The sequence below is a fragment of the Branchiostoma lanceolatum genome, chromosome 16, assembly GCF_035083965.1.
Source record: "Branchiostoma lanceolatum isolate klBraLanc5 chromosome 16, klBraLanc5.hap2, whole genome shotgun sequence".
NCBI classification, from domain to species: Eukaryota; Metazoa; Chordata; class Leptocardii; order Amphioxiformes; family Branchiostomatidae; genus Branchiostoma; species Branchiostoma lanceolatum.
In genome coordinates, this window is record NC_089737.1 from 8,701,296 (window position 1) to 8,721,218 (window position 19,923).

The window sequence follows — 19,923 nt, forward strand, 5'->3', positions numbered from 1 at the left end:
TTTTGATATTTTCACGACAGGAAAAACGACTGTGTTATGAATATGTGACCAATCTAGGTTACGCCCACTCTGAAAACTTTGTAAACGTTACGCGTTTTGTTTCGGTAAAAACATCCTGTAGTTCAACCTAGCAACATAAATAAGATTGTACAAACACTAGAACCAATATGTCTGTCAAATCTGACAGGAATGTCTACACTGCCCGCCAATCTTGGGTCGTCTTTTTAAAATCCAGGTCACTTGGCGCTACGTGCTAGGTCGACGCGTCACGTCGAAGCCGAGGCCCCTTTGTGACGACGCTTTTTGTCTTGGTAACGGCCTATTGTCTACGTCGTACTCAGGTGACTAGTCTTTGTGTCGACACAAAGAGGTGTAATTGTGGCAGGTTGTTTTTAGCCGTCCTAGCCCAGGGTAAAGGGAACTAGAGCGCTGCGCACTGTGGTAACCAATTTGTGTGTGTGTCTGGAGCTAGTACTCTTGAGAAGAGTCATGCCCGCAAACGCTACCGTAGTCTTGCCCGACAAGCACGGGACCGAAGAGTTCTTGCGCCGTAGCGACTTGTCTAGTGACTCCGGTGGAAGGAACGCCATCTTCAAGCGAGTTTGGGAACCTGTCAACGCAAGTCGTAGGGTCGTGTTGACTGACAAGGTAGGAAAATTGATTATACCCCAAGATTGTTTGTCCTGATTATTTTCGACGCATGTCGCAGATATATGTTCTGGAACGGTAATACTTTTTTGACGGGTGAAGACTCTAATATATGCATTCAAGAACGTGGTTGACACAGGTTACTTGTTTGTCAGTTGTGTTTTTAAAGAAAATGTATCTCTGTGTTGTCGTATACAGGGCTCGCCCGACTTTGGAAGCCGCTACTCGAGGCATCTGAATCCCTCCGTTTTCGGCGACAGTCTCTGCAAGAGGCCCGCGACTTCCAGCGGCACAGTCCCCGCGGTCGAGATGCACCCTCTCCCGAGGCCTGGGACTACGGGCTCCGGCAAAGTCCACTACGTCAACTCGCTGGCTCCCTTCTCGACCTTGCAGAAGCCGACTTGTGGCTTCTACTTTTCCCGGCAGATCGACCAAAAGAAGAAATGCATCGGGATCCCAGCTACCAACATCGTCAAATGGCGATCGTAAGGACAGTTAAAAAGTGGTCCCAAGCCATGGAAAGAAGTGCAGTAACGTTACACGTGTATACATATATACCTATAGCCTGTGCTTTTTGAATCCGGTGTATGACAAATATCGCGTTACAACTCTATTTTTAACATGTGCACAGTTTGTATACTGTAATCACTACCGATGATTGTGTGTGTGTACATTGTAACATTTTGAACACGCGCTCACGATTTTTCACCGTAACGCCAAATGCTGCTATTTTGATGACATTTTTACTTGTTGCGCAGTCTTTAGTTGGGCTGTGAGATATAATTTGAGAACCTTGAGGATGATTTTGCACTGTGAAAATATTGTTTCTGTAAGAGTATACTTTGGTGTTCGACTGAGCGTTGAAATAAATCCATTGCACTTGATACGTTCGGTGTGAGGAGGTCGCTTGTGGCTTGACAGTAAATATTTAGTTAAGTTAACCCTTAGCCGGCTAAGGTAGCCGATTGGCACCACATTTGCCATGGTTGTGGGGCTAGGCAGTAGGGAGAAGGTTAAAGTTCTTCCCACACCATATGGTATCTAGGGTGGCGCCAATCTTAGTTTCAGTAGCCCTTGGGCCGCACAACTCCGCAAGCACTACAATGGGGGCTAGTGCACTGGTAGTGGTTTGTGTTCAACTACCAAACTCTATCCTAGAGCTCTGTGCTTATTGAAAAAATTGTTTGTGGTATGTCTTATTTAGTTGTAGTTCATTAATTATGCAAAGAAGGTTTTGATTAACTTCACATGTGTCCATTAATCACTTCCTGGCACTCTATGGTGAACATGGCTTGCCTATAGAAAATGTATAACAGCTACTTTGAGAACACAGACAAACAGACGTTTGCCAGGTTCGATGAATCAACTAATACTGCCACCTCTGTACTCTATGGCCTTTTGGCATTCACTTCCTGCGGTGAGTTTCTCTCATTCTCTCTCTCTCTCTCTCTCTCTCTGTCACACATCCCTATGTCTCTGCCTGTGTCTGTGTGTGTGTCTCTCTTTCTGTCTCTTACTCTCCGTGTCTCTCTCTCTTTCTCTCTGTCTGTCTCTCTTTCTCTCTCTCTCTCTCATAGCACGTGAAAATACGGACACACAAGCAAGCATACAACCCCCCCCCCCCTCAAAAAAAACTTCGTTCACGGAGGTAACAGCAAATACATATATATCCCTTCCCAACATTGTGTGTTCATTGGTAAAGGCCTACCAGCAGAATATAGTGAAGACAATCACACTACTATCATGACTATTTCTAGATTGTCTAGTGGCTTGCTGTATACACACAAGTGAACTGACAATGGAATCTTTAATGACACATTTGAAACATAACATTTATTAACCCTGTTGTAATCTTTGCTTAAAGTTTACATGACATAAAATTGGAGTGACTTACACAAATTACAGGCTATCCGTGAAAAAAGTATGCTAATCATTCAGAATGTTTGCATGAAATCACACGTAGACGGTTTTCACGTGTAAGGTGACTTCGTGTCATTGGTATTGATTAGGGTGGGGCACACACACACAAACTGCGGGCCTCTGAGATTACAGGTGAGAACATTTTCACAGTAGAAACCTTTGATTTTTGCCTTTGCGAAAAATCATCCTTGTCGCTGTTAATGCTAGGGTCACATTTCCCAACCGGGGCCCGGCCGGGTAGTTTGCGGAAATGAAAAATTAAAGTATACATAAATGAATATGCTCAAGCTATGCTCTAAAATAGTTTTTGGTACGTTTTGCGTTTTTTGCTGTCTTTTATATCATACTTCTCGTTCCCAAAGACGAAGGTCGGGCCCCGGAACGAAAATGTGACCCCAGCATAACTGGGACCCTTTACCGTAAAGCGTAATCAGAAGTTTTGATTCTACGTAATGTGTAGCAGGTCTATTCTAATTCAGCTTCATTTCATGCAGAAGTAATACTGTGGCGGATCACGAGAGTCGCGCGTATTTTTCGCGAAAATGTATAGAACTGAGCGGGGGTCATTGACCTGCGAACGTCGGCCGAGCTAGTCCTGGCCATGGCCTACAAAACCGCGTAATGATTGAGAGAACACCTGACGTATATCCGCCGGAAATGACGTCGGCTCGCAAACAAGGTCTTCATAAGACCATTTTGCGCATTGTGTATTTCTTTTTCCATGAAGGAATAGCGTTTTCTAGGTTTGAATCCCCAGCTAGCAGGTCCCAATGTTGCACACTTGAAAAAGGCACCATTTCGCTTCAGGTGTAAATGAGTACCTAGCCTCGGTAAAGGACGTCCCCTCGGATGTAACGTAAAGCCAGAGGTCCCGTGTTTGAGGAGAGCCACGCCTCGGACACGTTACACATTCGTGCTTAGTACTGTATGTTCGACAAGGCCATAATGTAGATTTTCAGCATGTGAAAATGTGGACACAAAAGCAAGCAAGCAAGCCTCTGGGTAGGTTGGTCTTGTAGCGGAAGGGATAGGCTTTCACCCCATACACAGTTGATTTACTTCGGAATAATTCCCTGGAAGAGATGGTACCTAGACTTAAGGGTGCGCAGCCTCCAATTGAAACCCAAAATAAACTGGGGTGTGCTCCCTTAAGAACCTATTGTTCCCCCATTACGTTCTTTGTTCTCAGTTTTAAAATGGAAACTAACGGGCATGTCCCTGTGGTGTAGTGGTTTATGCCTGGTTCAAATTATTAAGAAGTATAAGAGGATAAGAGGCGCACCAAGTCATACCAAAAACATTATAAAAATGGTACATATATCTGAAACAGTACGGAAGTTAAACACACTCCACTACCAGTGGACTAGCCCTCTGTTGCAGTGATTGCACCACAGTGTGGCCCAGGGCTATGAAACGGAGATGGGCGCCGCCTATACACCTTATGGTATGGGAGGGCTTTAACTATAACTATAAATGGAAACTAACATTTTGAAAGGTAAATGTGTCTTGATAAACATTAGTGTAGCCAGGAAGAGAAAACATGTGAACGCACAAAAACAGCTATCCTGAAATGACAACGCATTGTCCAAAAACCAGATCAAGTCTCTGGCCTGTTGGTCACACCCTCGATAGACAAGTTAGTAGTTGGGCTGTGTCTGCAACGATCGGAAAATTTTGCTCCTCTCTAAAAACTGAGGTAGGTCATTTCAATACTGATGTTGTGCTCTGGTCGAAACCTAAAACTAATAATAACGCTCCCATTCACCTAGTCTTCAACCATGCTGGGACCTCACTACGACGTAATCTAGATTTCTGCAGATAGTGTAAAGGTATGACTGAAAAGACAACAGAATACACGAAGTGTTAAAAGATTCGTTTTTATTTAATCTATGGAATTCGTTACGTTGAGCACTGCTCGGTCGAAGCGAGGTCGCCGGCCTATTGGAATGGGAGTGTTATCAAAAGGGTAGGAGTCCTTTCCGGTGTGAGTGGATCAAAACCATTCCGGTCGAAATGGGGTACAATATCTTCCGAGCAGCCTTCGTAACGCCTGCTTCTATTGGGTCAGTTAGTTCTCACTCTCAGTGAGACAAGCTCATGCCTCAATACTGATGTTTCTGACTTGGGGCGAATAGATGTTGTTTCAGTCCTATTCATATAAGACATATAACTTCTGGCCTTGTTTCGTGGTGGCCATTGAGTAAAAAAAAGGTACCAACGTTTGAAATATGTGCCATTAGATTTTCCAAGGTTTCTCTAAGTATGGCCTTAAGCGATGGCCTCGAAAAAGAACAATGGGATTCGTGTTAACACTAGATACATGTAGACTGTCTGATCTTAGTGACAAAGTCTTGCTCTTACTGATCATGAACTTTTCTTCTGCTTGTCAAATGCATCTTGTTGCGCTCGAAAGCTACTAAAATGTTGTTCCCGAAGTAGACAGTTATTTGGGCGGAAAATACGTGTTGGTTCATTTTCTAGTTGATGAGATAATTGATTTGACTCATGCACAGTTGTATTTGTATCTTTACAAGAACAGTGACAGTAGTGATATGACTTTATCTGTCAAAGGTCCTGGGTTACACCAGCCAACCGACCATTCTCGGAACTGAGTTGTTTGGTTCTAGGCCGCTTTTTGAATTTTTCGTGTCTTCTCAGGCGACAGCCGGATTTTAAGGGGAGGGACCCCGCCTATGGCTATATTTCTTCCAAGCCATCAACCGACACTAATGCTGTGGTTGTATTGTTGGTTGTAAAAAGAAAAGGGGGGCAAGTGCCGTGGGAAAATGAAGAAAGCAATGGTGGTGTCTGTAATTTGGCTTATATCAAACTTGCGACAGAATTTTGCATGTATGTAAAGGCCAATATAAGTCGTAGTTCGTTAAAATACATGTACGTACGAATTCTGTTGTTCTATCTATGTTGGCCATGTAAGTGGGCCATGTCATTGAAACAGTCGGAGGGCTGTTATACCGGCTGTACAGGTGCAGAGACACAAATTGGACACTGCCCCCTATCGCTTGAATACAGCATGACAGCTTACTAATATCTGTTTACGGTTAGTTTCTTCAGGGTGAATTCGACGCAAAAGCTTTGAAAAAGCCGGCGTCAAACAATATTAATGATCTTCGTTGGTCGACAGAATGTCACCGAATTTCAAAATCGCCCGAGAGTCGTAGCCTCCTTGCAGGCCTTCTGGGCGGTGTTTATTTTGGGGGAAGCGATGACTCGCGATTTTCACCATATCGTGGCCAGGTTCTTTTGCTGGAGAAATTCTATCGTCGCCCGTGGTCCATAGAACTTCTCCAGCAAAAGAACCTGGCCCCGATATGTTAAAAACCGCGAATCAGCGCTCCCTTCCCCCAAATAAACACGCGCAGATTGCCTGCGAAGGAGGCTACAAGTCCTGTATGTCCCACTCTCCCGCTGATACTTACAATAGGAACATGGCACCATATCAAACTTCCGTTATACCAAGTTTATTCGGTTGAATGGTTTTCCAACAACGTGCGTAGCCACACGTGCGTGCTATCTAAAGGTTATAGCGACTAGAGAAAAAGTACATGTATGCATTGTCAAGTAACTTTAATTAAGGATCATATCAGTGAATTCGACTTCTCGCTTCTTTGTAAAGGTAGAAATGTGCGAGCAAATATATACCATAACTAAAGGTTTGTCTAAACTGATATGAAATATGAATTTGTCTGTATTTAATATGTGTATGAAGTAGGGAAATATAGATTGTTTTAGTCAATGAGATTCAGCTCTCTAGGTCTCTTTGCTATCTACTAGGCAGATAGTGTTCATCTTCTATTCTATCTAACGTAACGTAACATGACCTATTTACGTGCAGAAGCCAGAACCTGTTTACGTCCGGTTTGGCTCATGTCCACATGTCGCGGTGTATTATGCCAAAGCCTGTTCTCATGAGCAATAAAGAACATCATAAGTATGATCCTTAGCTATCTCTTTAATTTTTGCACAGCAAAACATAATGGCCATGCTTTTACCACGTGAACGCCACGAGCAGCGCATGTGGGGGGAATTTACAGATAAACATTGTTTTTTTACATCGCGTGAAGCAAGTGGCCGGACAGACATAGTGATTTTATTATCATTTGTCTGCAGACTACTTTGGACAGTTACTGTGCATTTTTTTCTGGTCTATTTTCTTCAAGCATAGCGCTAGAAGGGAAAAGACCGAAGTGGACGATAATGGGTTACCCTAGCACAATTCTTCATCATATACCTCAGTATAAATACATGCTCGCACGGCGTTAAATAGGCGGAGAAAAACTTACAGGCCATGCATTTTCTTTTTAGAAGAGCTGATATTTCTGACCATGGGTTTAAAATTTGGCTCTGTCCGTGCGGTTTTAAGATAAATACGTTTTGAATAAATCGGACGTTAATTGGTCATGTTACGTTAGGTTACAGTGTTGACAAATTCGTTGTTTCAGAAGAGTGCGGTTACGTCTTCTGGTTTCAATGTGTAATTTGTGGCAGCTGGTTCTCAGTTTTGTGAAGGCACCCCTGCGCCGAGTGTTGTCAATACCTAGATACTGTTAACGTGTACGAGGCGTGGCTCTCCTTAAACACGGGACTTTCGGTTTTACCTCACATCCTTGAAGACGTCCCTAACCGAGGCTAGGTACTCATTCTCAACGAAGTCAGTGCAGATTCTACTTTTTTTAAACAAGGTCAACATGCCACAATTTTGTATACGACACTCCGCATTGTGTATTTCTTTTCCCATTAAGGAATAGCCTTTACTACGTTCGACTCCCCAGCTAGCGAGTTCCAATGCTGCACACTTGAAAAAGGCATTTCTGCACCCGACTCAAGTGAAAATGATCATCTAGCCTCGGTTAGGGACGTCCCCTCGGATCGGATGTAATGTAAAACCAGAGGTCCCGTGTTTGAGGACAGTCACACCTCGAACATGTTACACATTCATGCTTCGTACTGAATGTCACAACATGAAATGCAACGTTGATAAATAACATTTGAACTGCTTAACATTGTACCGCTGCGTAACAACCATCTGAGTGCGTATATACGCGTTCTAAGTTCGGATTCTTGGACACTTGGGTACTTTATAAAGTCCATTAGCTAACATACAACATTTGTAAGCAGCTAATTTTCCTGGACATAAACATACAAACATAAAACATACAAACTACATAAAGGTCATTACAGCTAGTAGTCACATTCTACAAGTATTTATATTCTATATTGATATATACGTGAGCATTTTAGGCTTGATCAATCAGCAAAGAGGTTTGTGCCACTTGATACCATAAGACGCCTCTTGTTAACTACTCGACATTTACTCGACATTTGCTCTAGAAGTGCTGGACTTGAGACAGCTTGTTCAATAGCAAACACCGTGTTTTCGTGCCATGTCCTAATTATAAGGGCTTAACAAAGGGCTGGCACAATAAAAGCGATGGGTGTGTACCACCTACATTTTTTTTTCTCGAGGTCACATATCTGGGAAAATTGGGCACATTGTGGCCTCAACATTATCATTTTAAATTTGGGTCATTACGCAAATTCGATTGGAAAGCATTGGTGACACACTAGCAACAAGTGGGTAACATAGCCTCCTTAACAGCCTTTTAGGGCGGCCTTTTTTGGTTGCTTATTATGAGCTATTTTTACTGTTGTACATCATTTGTAATTGTAGCCAGTTTTCTACAGTCGCAAAGTAAAGTTAGAACTGGTATACAATCAGAAAACAACGCAAAACGAGCACCATTAAAGCCCAACGATGAAGCCTGCTTGGAGGCTCGCTAGTTTCCAAAGCAACGCTGGTCACGTGATATTGATTAAAAATAGACATTTTTCCACGGGTGTTTTCTATATTCTCATGACCGTTCTTGTCTTTATATGTATATATATCTATAGCTCAAGATGTCTACGCAAACGACTGCCACGCGCCGGTTATTTGGAAGCCGGTGGTGGACCATCCTTCTGGCCGGAGCGGTAATGGGGAGCTGCCTTACGTACCTTCTATTCGTACCGAGCGCCGGTTACACGTACACGGCGGCGCCGAAAGGTGTCGGCGGTGGATTCGATTGGCTTCTCCGCGACCTAACCGCTCGCAGGGGCGACGGCGAGTCGTCGGGGACCAACCACCAACAACGCGCCCTGAACATCCCCGCTTGGAAAGGGCGGTAAGTGTTTTATTTTTTTCTACTACTGTGGTATTTAAAGTGCAAGTCGTTACCACTAAACGAACAACTAGTAGGAGTATCCTCATTAGATAGCTTCAAATGACGCGTGCAGGTAGATGCGCAAAGGGTATACTAATTAGTTGTGAACAACAGGTCGTTCAGTGTAATATAACCAGCTGCTGCCAATGGCTGCCGCGCCGTATGCCTGTGAAGCTGGTGTGTTACGCCAACTGGAGGTTATACCGACTGTAGACACCAAAAATGCTCCATAGTGTACTTAAGAAACGTACAGGGACAGTTGAGCCATATTATCCGTATTCATATCTGCATTGCATAACTAGCAATGTTCAGTGTAAACGACCTATCACGTCTGAACGCGTTTTCTCTATTTCAAGCCATCTAGTGAGGATGCCTCCCTACAGTATTGATGACAACGAGGCCCACTCTATGATAGTTCTCGGGAAAAATAACACATAGTCCTGTTTGATAAGTCTGTCTGTAATAATTGTGTTTTTGTATCATTTTGCTTTTGAACAGACAAGGACGACGTGGGCACTGCACTCAAGTATTTTATGACTTATTTTAACAGTGCCACGTACTGAGAACAATAACTCATTTTTACACATGGGTGGGAGTGAGGAACGTGACTTTTCGAAGGGCACAACATGAGCGGCGTCAGGGGATTCGAACCCGGGACCGCTGGGTTCTGGGCCGAACACCCTGTCGTTACGCCACACGACCCCACTTTTCACTGAGGCGGAAACCGTTAAGTGACCATTGAGCTGCCAATAATCAAATCAGGCATTGGGAAGAATGTTAACTGTGTTGCCGGTTACTGTAAATGCAGAAATATTCGCGGTGGTTTTATGTTCGCAGTTTTCGCGGTGAAGTTTCAGCGCGAACTTAACCACCGCGAAACGTTTTGCCCACCTCTGGCTGTAGCACTACTATTGTTTCGAACTCGAACTTAAAACCACTGCAAACACTCCATTTTTCCCATACCGCGAAATAAATAAAAAACACAAAATTGTCGACTTAAGCCTTTTTGAGGTCAGCCGTTAGCAAAGTAAGGAACATAACAAATTTCCGATCTGAGGGATGAAAACGTTGTAGAATCGTTTTTCAACATGTTCTCCTCATTCCTATTGCAATAGAACATGGATATAAACCAGACCCACCAAACTATGTCCCCTTTGCATATATGTAGACACCCTGCATAATATCATGTCTGTACAATCAAAATATGATGTTAACTAGAGTTTCATGACCTCATACATGTAACGTTACCTTCGCCAACTGATGATTACCGTTTCAACCTCTCTTATGCATCCTGCTTGCAAATGGTGGAAGTCGTAGATCACAGTACTGTAAATGCAGAAATGTTCTTGGTGGTTTTATGTTCGCAGAACTTTTCACCGCAAACTTAAAACCACCGCGAAAAGCCGCTCTGTTGTGTGACTGTAGCGCTACTATCAAAACCACCACGAATGTTCCATTTTCTCCCTACCGCGAAATTAAATCCCCGCCAACATTCCTGCAGTAATATGGGTGTCTAGTGAATCTCGTTACCTCCTTGTATTGCACAGATAGTTTGTCAAGCTTCTAGGGTTAACTCAACATGTACAAACAAAATGTAGCTGCTGTCTTATGTCTGGAAAGTTGTTTTTGTCTCAAATACAGACGGATGCACTGTTGTCAATGTATCTCTTTGGTATTCTGGTAGCTTTTCACTGTGACGACTTCAGAATAAGACTTTGTTATTGTTATTGAGAGGGGGGCTTAACAAAGTACGTACAACGTATACTGTTATTCTACCTCTCCACGACATCAAAAAGATTGCTGATGAAAAGATGGCCTTGTAAAAATACCAGTGCCCTGATGTATTTCTGTTTTACATTGTTCAACTGTATTTGTTGCATCCCTTCGGACATGAAAAAAAAAACTTGGTATCCAGGAAAACGGCTAAAATAAAACCATCGCAAACATTTAAACATTTACAGTATCCCAGCCTAATATCATAGCCTCCGTTGCAGGTTTCCCCACGGCAATTTTTCAACTTCAGGTTCTTTGCCCGTTGGGGGGGGGGGTGTATTGGGGACGTATCTGCTTGAGGCCCCGTATCTGATTGGGATCCTGTAACCGCTGTGTGGGCACGGGCAGATATGGTCCCCCAAGTAGATACGGTCCCCCAAGTAGATACGGTCCCCAGCCAAAGAACCTGGCCCCGATAAGTTGAAAATGATCACCGTGGGGAAACTAGCCTGGAATCCATACCCTCGGTGCCTCCCCGATATCTCTACGGCACTGTGAGTGACCCTCACCCGCCCAGACAGCTTAGCCCGCTCGGGGTGTTGTTTACGGCCTTGGATTAATTAGTTCGGCACCGACGGGGCGGCGGAAAAGTAGGAAGGCAGCAGAAGTGGGGTGTAGCGGAAGTAGGATGGCAGCCAGAGGTAGAAAGGCCATCAGAAACTAACTGGCCCGGTAAAACACCACTAAGCCGACCCTAGAGACTGGGACCAGGCTATGGGGAAACCTGCAACGGAGGCTAGCCAAATATGCATATAGCAGTGTACGTGACAGCCCGTAGGTGGCACCTCGATTTTTGCTGTAACACATCTATTCGACACAGGCTGAAAATATATAAACATGAAGAAAATAAGATTGGCTGCGTTGTACAGATTGCAAAGCCCCGTGTGATCGTATTATGTTGTGATCTTGGATTGGTGGGGTTCGTCCAAAAATACTGGTGGCGTGGTCGTGTGAAATTCGGGGCAGATGTTGAAAAGTATGAAAGAGCATGTCAAATCATTCTTGATTTGTATTTTTTGGTGGAATGTAACGCAAGCGTACACAATATTTTTTGTATAGACAACTTTGTATCCATTCTTAATCTGGTACTCGCTTGTGTTTGGTACGCACACTTAAAAGACCGATGCTATTCAATCAATCCAACTGCATTGCACAACAATAGACCGATCCCAAAGCCACGCCCCTTGTTCTATTTTGAACACCTCCGTCAAAAACATGTGTTTGACGGACAAAAAATGGCCGCCGCGACCAGGTTGTAAATAATGTCGACTGACTTTTGTTAAGTTTTTTAGTGGCTCTAAAACACTTTCAAAGTGGGTCAAAGAGAACTGCTCCGCATTCTTTGTTTGATGAGGGGGTGCACGTAATTGATGCGAAAGCTTTACGCCCCTGTCTCCCTGAACCCGGGACACCTTGGCGACCTCGCTGCGTCCTAAACTGGATTTGTGTTACCCTTAATTGACTTTATAACAGGAATATAATTCAAAAACGTACAAACATGACAAAACACACAAAGCGTAAAAGGTCATTTTGTATGTACATGTATGTGTCACAGTAGAGATTGGAATCCAGTAGAGTCCGGAACTCTACTAGTAGAGATTGGAATTCCAATCTCTACTAGTAGAGACTGGAATTCCAATCTCTACTAGTAGAGTTCCGGATTCTACTAGTTGAGATTGGAATTCCAATCTCTACTAGTAGAGATTGGAATCGGGATCTGAATATTGGGATTCCAATCTCTACTAGGAGAATTCCAGATTCTACTGGTAGAGATTGGAATTCTACCAGGACAATCTCCAATTCTGATAGAAGAAATTCGGATTGCATCAAAATGTTTTGGAAAATGGACTGAGTCATTTCACACCTAAAATTTAGCCTTAGAAATTCACCATTACTATTTTAGGTTAAATACTGTATGTTTTAGATATCTAATAAACCTTCTGTCAAGACACATTGTAACCATGCGGATTGCCGTCTGGTCCAACCTTAGTCAATGGCTATTTGTAAATGCCACTGATATGTCAATCAGATACATTTGCATACGGCCATTACTAGTATGGGTTAGTGACTCAATATGCTCAACCAGTTTTTCCAGTTCATTATTGACTCGGTATATAAGAGCTAATTCACCCCTGCCAAGCCAGTTCCAAAATTGATGTCAAAGTTATCAGATATCTAATATATGAAATGATTTACCTAAAATAGTAATGGTGAATGTAGGCTTAGCTATGCTACAATTTTAGATGTGAAATGATTCAGTCTATTCTCCAAAACATTTTGACGGAATCCCAATATCCAGATCCCGATTCCAATCTCTACTAGTAGAGATTGGAATTCCAATCTCTACTAGTAGAATCCGGAACTCTACTAGTAGAGATTGGAATTCCAGTCTCTACTAGTAGAGATTGGAATTCCAATCTCTACTAGTAGAGTTCCGGACTCTACTGGATTCCAATCTCTACTGTGACATATGCATGTTTCACACAGACGAAAACACACAAATGTGTAAATCCCACGTTTATCAGGAGACAAAGAATGCTCAAAGTTTTTTTTTCTAAATTCATACACATCATACAGATTACCAAAGTCAGAAGAGACATCTACTAATAACACTCCAAGGAAGATCCTACTGGACTGCGGTGCTAACGTGGCGTCCACAGTACAGATGTTTAGGGAGACCTACCCAGACGGGCAGGACTTCATCATCCACTCCTTCGAGATAGACGAGAGGCTGGCACCGTTCTTCGCACCGTACCCGAATCACGTGCTACATTGTCCCACCGGGGTATCCAACAAGGACGGTGAGTATAAGCCGGTTCATAGTTTAAACTGCTCATGCGCGACGAGATACATTGTGGGTAATATGAAAAAGTTGAGGGCCCCTGAGCCAATCAGATACTTCCCCTCCTGTTGATGGAGGAAAAGTTACCAGCCAATCACGTTGCCCCCTGGCCGTAGGCGACGACATGATTGGTTGGTTGGTCGATGACCCATGGCCAGCGTTAACACAGTGTAAGAGAACAACTGAAAACTTGCTTTTCATCGTTTTAATATTTGGAATTATTATTCTGTCTACATTAGGAAATATGACGGCTTACTCAGAAACTGCTTGGTCGCCAGACAAAGGAAAAAACAACGGCAAAGACATGCAATGGGGAGGGGGGTCGCTGTTTGCTTTTGCCGATGAGAAAGCGGACACGAAGACGGGCGGAAAACGGCAGTTGTCCCATCACCGGACGGTGCCGACAGTCGACCTGTCCCGCTGGATCCAGGAGAACACGGCGGTGGAAGACTACGTCATCTTCAAGCTTGACGTGGAGGGCGCCGAGTACGACATCTTAAAAAAGATGTTGGAAGACGGAACCTTTAAGTGGGTAGACAAGTAAGTCCGCTGTTTATTTCTATGATCAGACACGGTCATATAATCATAAATTCATAATGAAAACGGTATCATGCTTTTATACCCCCTGCCATATACTCGTATGCAGTCGACGAGCGACAAGATCGCCAAACGGTCTCCCGATTTTGAAATGTTTTTTGGCTGAAAACTTACCCCCCTAGGATGGAGGGTACATTACACATTGGCGCTCGTAATTGTAATAGAGTCGACTGCAGCTTCGACCCCGTTTTTCCGGAGAAAGAAAACATTTTGAACATTAGTTGTAAAACAGACATTAGCAACGACAAAGCTAAATAGTATACAAATAAATGGCTAAGGTACTCGCATTGTGTTTTTTCTCAATGAACGCAGATATTACGGAGAGTATCACAGCTGGCAGCCTGTCACTGGCTGGGATAAAGCACAGATGGCCAAACTCGTGTCGGACGTAAAGACGAAAGGCAAACCTATGCTGGATTGGGCGGCCGAACACCGGACCTATAAGGACTTTAACGACATGCATCCTCCATTGGTGAGTAGTAAAATCCAAACAAGGAATCCGACGGCATTTGTAAGAAATTGAACCTCCCAGTCCATCTTCTCAAGTACCTTGCACGACAATGCTACGCAGTCTCACATTATTTCAAGCCACCATCCCTGACCAACTTTCTACTAAATGGCGACTTGTCTAGAACCCACCATGTTGTCGAACACATGAATCGTACCGTGATTTCCGGGTGAATAGAGTTAAACGGGGGTTAGAAGGTGGTGAATGATAAATTATTTTTCAATACAAAGATTTGACTCACTGCATTTAAGTTCGCGTGTTTTCATTTCGCGGTAGAGAGAAAATTGAGTGTTTGCAGTGATTTTAAGTTCGCGTTTGAAACAATTGTAGCGCTACAGTCATAGGTGGGCAAAAAGTTTCGCGGCGGCTGAAAGTTCAGCGCGAAAACGGCGAACATAAAACCACCGTGAACATTTTTGCATTTACGGTATTCTCTTTCCTGTTTCATCGAAGGTATCTGACAGTTTTGTCGGCTCACCGGGGACGGTCTACTCCAGCTGCTCGGCCTCCCTCTCGGGTGCCCCCCACCTGGCACTGGCTGTTCTCGTCGGTATGAACGCCAAGGCCGCCGACAAGCTGGTGGCGACAATAGCGGCTCATTCGAGCAAGATGCCGATCACGCTCTTCCTCTATGGAGACTTCGTGGCAACGTTTCCCGAACTGGTGACGGAATGGGCCAAAACTTTCACAATAGGCATACGCGAGGTGAGGCTTGAATTGCTTGTGGTCGGTATTTTCAAAGAAATGCCATACCATTCATAGAATCTTCTATTACTTAATTATAGGTAAAAACCCCTTCACAGAAAGAGGTAAGTTGGCGTTTTCGGGGCTATGTGTGTTTTTACTAAAAATAGTAATTTCTAACCCCAAATCGTTCTACAGCAAGTGAGATTGTAGATGTATTTCATTATGTACCGCAAATTACTAACTGTCTTTGAAGTTGTGTATTGATACGACCACGCATTTAATAGTTACAAACATGTAACGCACAAGTTCTACGATCAATTGCGTGTCACAGGCCTTAAATGACCCCAGTTTGCGTAAGGTGGGTACTGCCCACTACAAGATACCAGTTTTGTCGCGAAATTTGTACAGGTTCAACTTTATTTAGCCTTAGTCCTTCGGAATACAACCAGGCCTTTTTGCGATTTCCTTGATTTTGTCTGCTGCGTTGATTATGATGTACAAAAATGCTCAAAATTGTTGAAAAAGTCTGTTTTTGCCCCAAATGTAAAGTTGTTTCATACTGGGCACAAGCCCTTTTAATACCATATACAATTTTTTCACCAAAATGTGAGTTTTTCACCCCAAACATATGAGATTGTTTTGATATTCTAAATATTTGTTATTTCCATCACATATATCCCCAGGCCAAATTTTGTTAAAAACAGTTATATACATGAAAAGTTACGTGCATATAACTGCTAACCAGTAGCCAACCCCCAGGTGTGTCACAGGCCTTAAACCGGCTGAGTGCTGATAATCCCTGTGCATTGTCAAATAGCCACGGTCATTAATATTTCATAGGTACTTCTTAAGCCCCTGGGATGGCATGTTTATGACAGTGTTATTATTACAGTGTTTATTAATACTATTCGTTGTAATATGTTTCTGCAACACCCTACAACGTTCCCTGTAATAAATTGTCAAAATTTGCCATAATTTCAATTTTTATCAACTCCATTGTCGAAAAGAGCAAGAGTCAGGAAAAAAAAAAAAAAAGGGAAGGAAGGAGAAATATCTAATCTCCAAGCAGATCTCAAGGGGTGTAAAATCGTATCAGACAGCCATAATCTTCAGCCATCCGCTCTGCTTGGAGATTAGACACATCCACAGCACCACTATTGACGTCAGTCGAATTCCTGGCTAGAAAATTTCCCCTGCAAATGAGGATCTCATTTTCACAATGAATGGAGAAACCTTCGTGATATGTCATACAAGTTAACATCATTTGGCGAAGGTATGAGGCTCACACGTTATACAAGAGTTACACGACCTCATACCTTCGCCAAATGATTTGAACCTTTTCTGATGTATTATATGTTATTTATAATGCAAATAAGGTCATTATTTGCATTAACTATTATATCTTCTCCACCCAGATAGCAGACGTTGTCTTAAGCACCAAGCATGACAGTGTTATCTTAACAAAGAAGGCTATTCTAGTTTTTCATGATCAACTATGCAAATTAGGCTCTCATATTCATAATTTGTATTTTCACCTTTACCTTTCTTCCAAGTGTATGTATGAAATTCCTTACACACCTTCCTCATTAATCATGTAAAGTGGAAGGCCCTAATCATTTCAAGGTTTCATAAAGACATACCGACATCACCGACCAAAGACAATCCACCCAGACAAGTTTTCGTGTTCATACACACACACACACACACAAACACACACATACACACACACACACACACACACACACACACACACACACACACACATGTACACATACACACACATGCTCGGCAAAACATAACCTTCTTGGCGAAGGAAATTATTGTATATGTACACAACAATACAAGGCAGTACGTTTTTTCTACCCTGCAGAACCAACCATTTCCGCTAGGGCACTTTACGCTGCAGGCAGCCAGCTGGATCCGGATGGGCTTGGTCAGTGCCATGCAGCGCCTGAGCGAAGTTGACCTTCAAACAGCCTACTACTTGCCTGAGAAAGTGACAGACACCGTGAAAAACGAAGCCAAATCTCGGGGCTTGAGGATCATCGAGCCGACAGCTAGGTTCCCTCCAACTGATGGTACCTTCAATTTTCAAACCAGTTTAGATCTGTGTTTTATTAGTTAGAATATGGACATATGTACATTGTAAGACTGTGAAGCATACTAGTAATTTGCTGTGCAAGATACCATATAGTACTCTGTGCCCAGAATTTTGGGTGTTAAGTATTGAGCAGTGCTTAAAGTGTAGAAGACACAAAAATTATACTTCAAGTACCTTGCATGACAATGCTACACAGTCTCACATAGCCACCAACCCTGACCAACTTCCTACCAAATGACGTTGTCTAGAACCCACCCAGGTTGTCGAACACATGGGAATCATACCATGAGTAAAATGGGGAACATTTGAATGATAAAATACTTTTCAACAGGAAGATTGGACTCACCTAATTTACAAACAGTCTTCTTAGATATAAGTGAGGACCTGATTGCTTAAAGTACATGTTAGTTTATAGAAGTGTGAAGTGAGCAACGGGTCAAAGGTTGTTGGAAGTCTATAGCAGCCCCCGTCCCGGTTCAATGAAGGATGATGGGTCTTGATGTAGACAGCTTCCTTTACTTCGAATTCCTTCACATGTAGGTACATTTTGTTTTTCCACTTACACAGGCAATGTTACTTTGATCATATGGATGATATCCACACACGCATCAATTTTCATCTGTTTCAAAACAAGTTTTTGACCATACCGTAAATTGTGCAGATATATGCCACAAATAGCCAAAAAAATATTGGAAAACGGATATTCATGTCGATGAGAATGCCAAACTCAATTCCAAAGTCAAAGAAGAAGATGTGAAAGAACAAAAATGAAGAATCTATTGTTCATACATGTGCACCATACCCCGTGTATGTCTAGTCATTTGTTAAACCTTCCTGACCACTTGGATTTCATAATGAGAGCAACTTTTCTCTCACACTCGCATCAATGTTGGGGTTCCTAGATGATATCATCCATAATTATAATCAAATCAACATGGCCTTACAGCAAAACTATCATCCCATATGACACAATGTGACATCTGTCCAATGTTTTCCAACAGAAAAGTGGCTCCTGTCAGTAGAAAACTACTACAAGTACAGAGATGTGGAGAGGGTCCCCAAAGCTCTCCGCGTCATCGCTAATCAACTGGACAACAAGGGAGGCATCGTCAGCCTGGACTCGGACCACCCGGACAGCTACATGATCTCGGTCTTCCTCATGGACTATTTGGTCGAGAAGTCTGGTTATAATCTAGTTAGCATTGCAGAATGTCTAAAGTAGATATCTTAAAGTCCTATTTGAATTTCTTAGTAAGCCATCTCACAGTTTATGAGGACACATGTGCAGCAGCGATGCATTTTGGCCTGAGGTAAAAGTTAAAGGCCTGAATCACTTGTAAACGATGCCATGGTTCGTGTTCACTGTTCAGCTTTGCATTGTTCGAACCTTCATCCACTATTGTCACACTATCATCATCAACATCATCAATGCATCCGGATATGCTTCTCACACTATAGTTTGAAGAAGACTTGTGCATTAAATGTACTTGGATGGTTGTTTGCCTGAGGGGCCTTAACCTCTGACCTTACCCACAATCCCTTGCATCACTGGAATAGGGCTTACATAAATAAATAAAGGGACCAATAACAGTGGAGAACATGTAAAAGGCAAGAATTTTAAAAATTTTTAGAATTTCTGCTTAAAGCAGCTTGTAATGAATTGATGTTATGGCAGATATGTGCCTTATTCATTCAATATGGTAAAATTGAAATCGGTGTGCCTTACTTATACAATATGGTAAAGTAATTAGAAGAGAAGATAACATCTAGCCTGGGTGCCATCCAATAACTACTAGAGCTCCTACAGTAGCAAGAGTAGGAGTAATCGGATGGCACCCAGGCTAGATATCATACGTAATGTACAGAAGCCTAGCTGCATTGCATTCACATGTACACTGGTCCATCACAGTGACTACTGTTGCCCATGATGACAAATTTCATAGTCTATGCAAAGTACAGTACTGTAAATACATTTAAATTCGCGTGGTTTTTATTTCGCTCTAACTAAAAGTCTAACTAAGGGGGAAAATGAAAAGTTTGCGGTGGATTTATGTTCGCGGCAGCGCTGTAGTCACATACTGCTACAGTATCGGACAAAAATGTTCGTGATGGTTTCAAGTTCGCGGTGAAACTGTCGCTGTGAACATAAAGCCACCGCAAACAGTTCTGCATTTACAGTAGTATTTTATTGTCTACGCAAACTATTTTGTTGCCACTCGAACCATTTTTGTAGCTGTGCACAGGAAATTTTGTGTGCTGAGCACGAAAAATCTTTTGAAATTTCACTTGCTACAGAGGCAGATAAAAATGCATTTATTAGAGATTTGTAATAATCTCACCAAATTTACGTAGATGACGAAATGGTTTGCAATGACAACAAAATTTGTCCTTACAGGCCACCGTAGATTACTTTGAGTGCCTTCCTTTCAGGTTGTCCGTAGCCTGAATACCATGCTCCATTGTATACGTAACTGCTGCCTCAATATTTTCACTTGGGTACCATCCTCTGTAGTATATAACTGCTGGCTCAATCTTTTCACTTGCTAACCACGAATATAAAGCAAGCTAATCGATTGAGCCAGCAGTTACTATGGAGGATGGTACCCAAGTGAAAAGATGGAGCCAGCGG

The 19,923-nt window shown here is 42.7% G+C and overlaps 2 protein-coding genes across 2 annotated transcripts; both read left to right on the plus strand.

The window, feature by feature from the left end:
• Positions 1 to 338: 338 nt before the first annotated feature.
• Positions 339 to 1,532, plus strand: LOC136422092 (uncharacterized). Its single transcript, XM_066409740.1, has 2 exons — positions 339 to 648; positions 847 to 1,532. Exons 1-2 carry the CDS (start codon positions 490 to 492, stop codon positions 1,135 to 1,137), a joined length of 450 nt encoding a protein of 149 aa, XP_066265837.1. The 5' UTR covers positions 339 to 489; the 3' UTR covers positions 1,138 to 1,532.
• A 6,933-nt stretch (positions 1,533 to 8,465) lies between these two features.
• On the plus strand, positions 8,466 to 19,169 carry LOC136421758 (uncharacterized). The gene is made up of 7 exons (XM_066409274.1): positions 8,466 to 8,747; positions 13,137 to 13,360; positions 13,641 to 13,941; positions 14,311 to 14,470; positions 14,960 to 15,211; positions 17,064 to 17,271; positions 18,296 to 19,169. The coding sequence occupies exons 1-7, from the start codon at positions 8,485 to 8,487 to the stop codon at positions 18,514 to 18,516; spliced, it is 1,629 nt and encodes a 542-aa protein (XP_066265371.1). The 5' UTR covers positions 8,466 to 8,484; the 3' UTR covers positions 18,517 to 19,169.
• Positions 19,170 to 19,923: the final 754 nt, after the last annotated feature.

Coding starts and splice junctions, on each gene's coding strand:
- LOC136422092 (XM_066409740.1), top strand. CDS start 490: ATGCCCGCAAACGCTACCGTAGTCTTGCCCGACAAGCACGGGACCGAA. Junction 649..846: donor GGGTCGTGTTGACTGACAAG/GTAGGAAAATTG, acceptor TGTCGTATACAG/GGCTCGCCCGACTTTGGAAG.
- LOC136421758 (XM_066409274.1), top strand. CDS start 8,485: ATGTCTACGCAAACGACTGCCACGCGCCGGTTATTTGGAAGCCGGTGG. Junction 13,361..13,640: donor CGGGGTATCCAACAAGGACG/GTGAGTATAAGC, acceptor TGTCTACATTAG/GAAATATGACGGCTTACTCA. Junction 17,272..18,295: donor TAGGTTCCCTCCAACTGATG/GTACCTTCAATT, acceptor GTTTTCCAACAG/AAAAGTGGCTCCTGTCAGTA.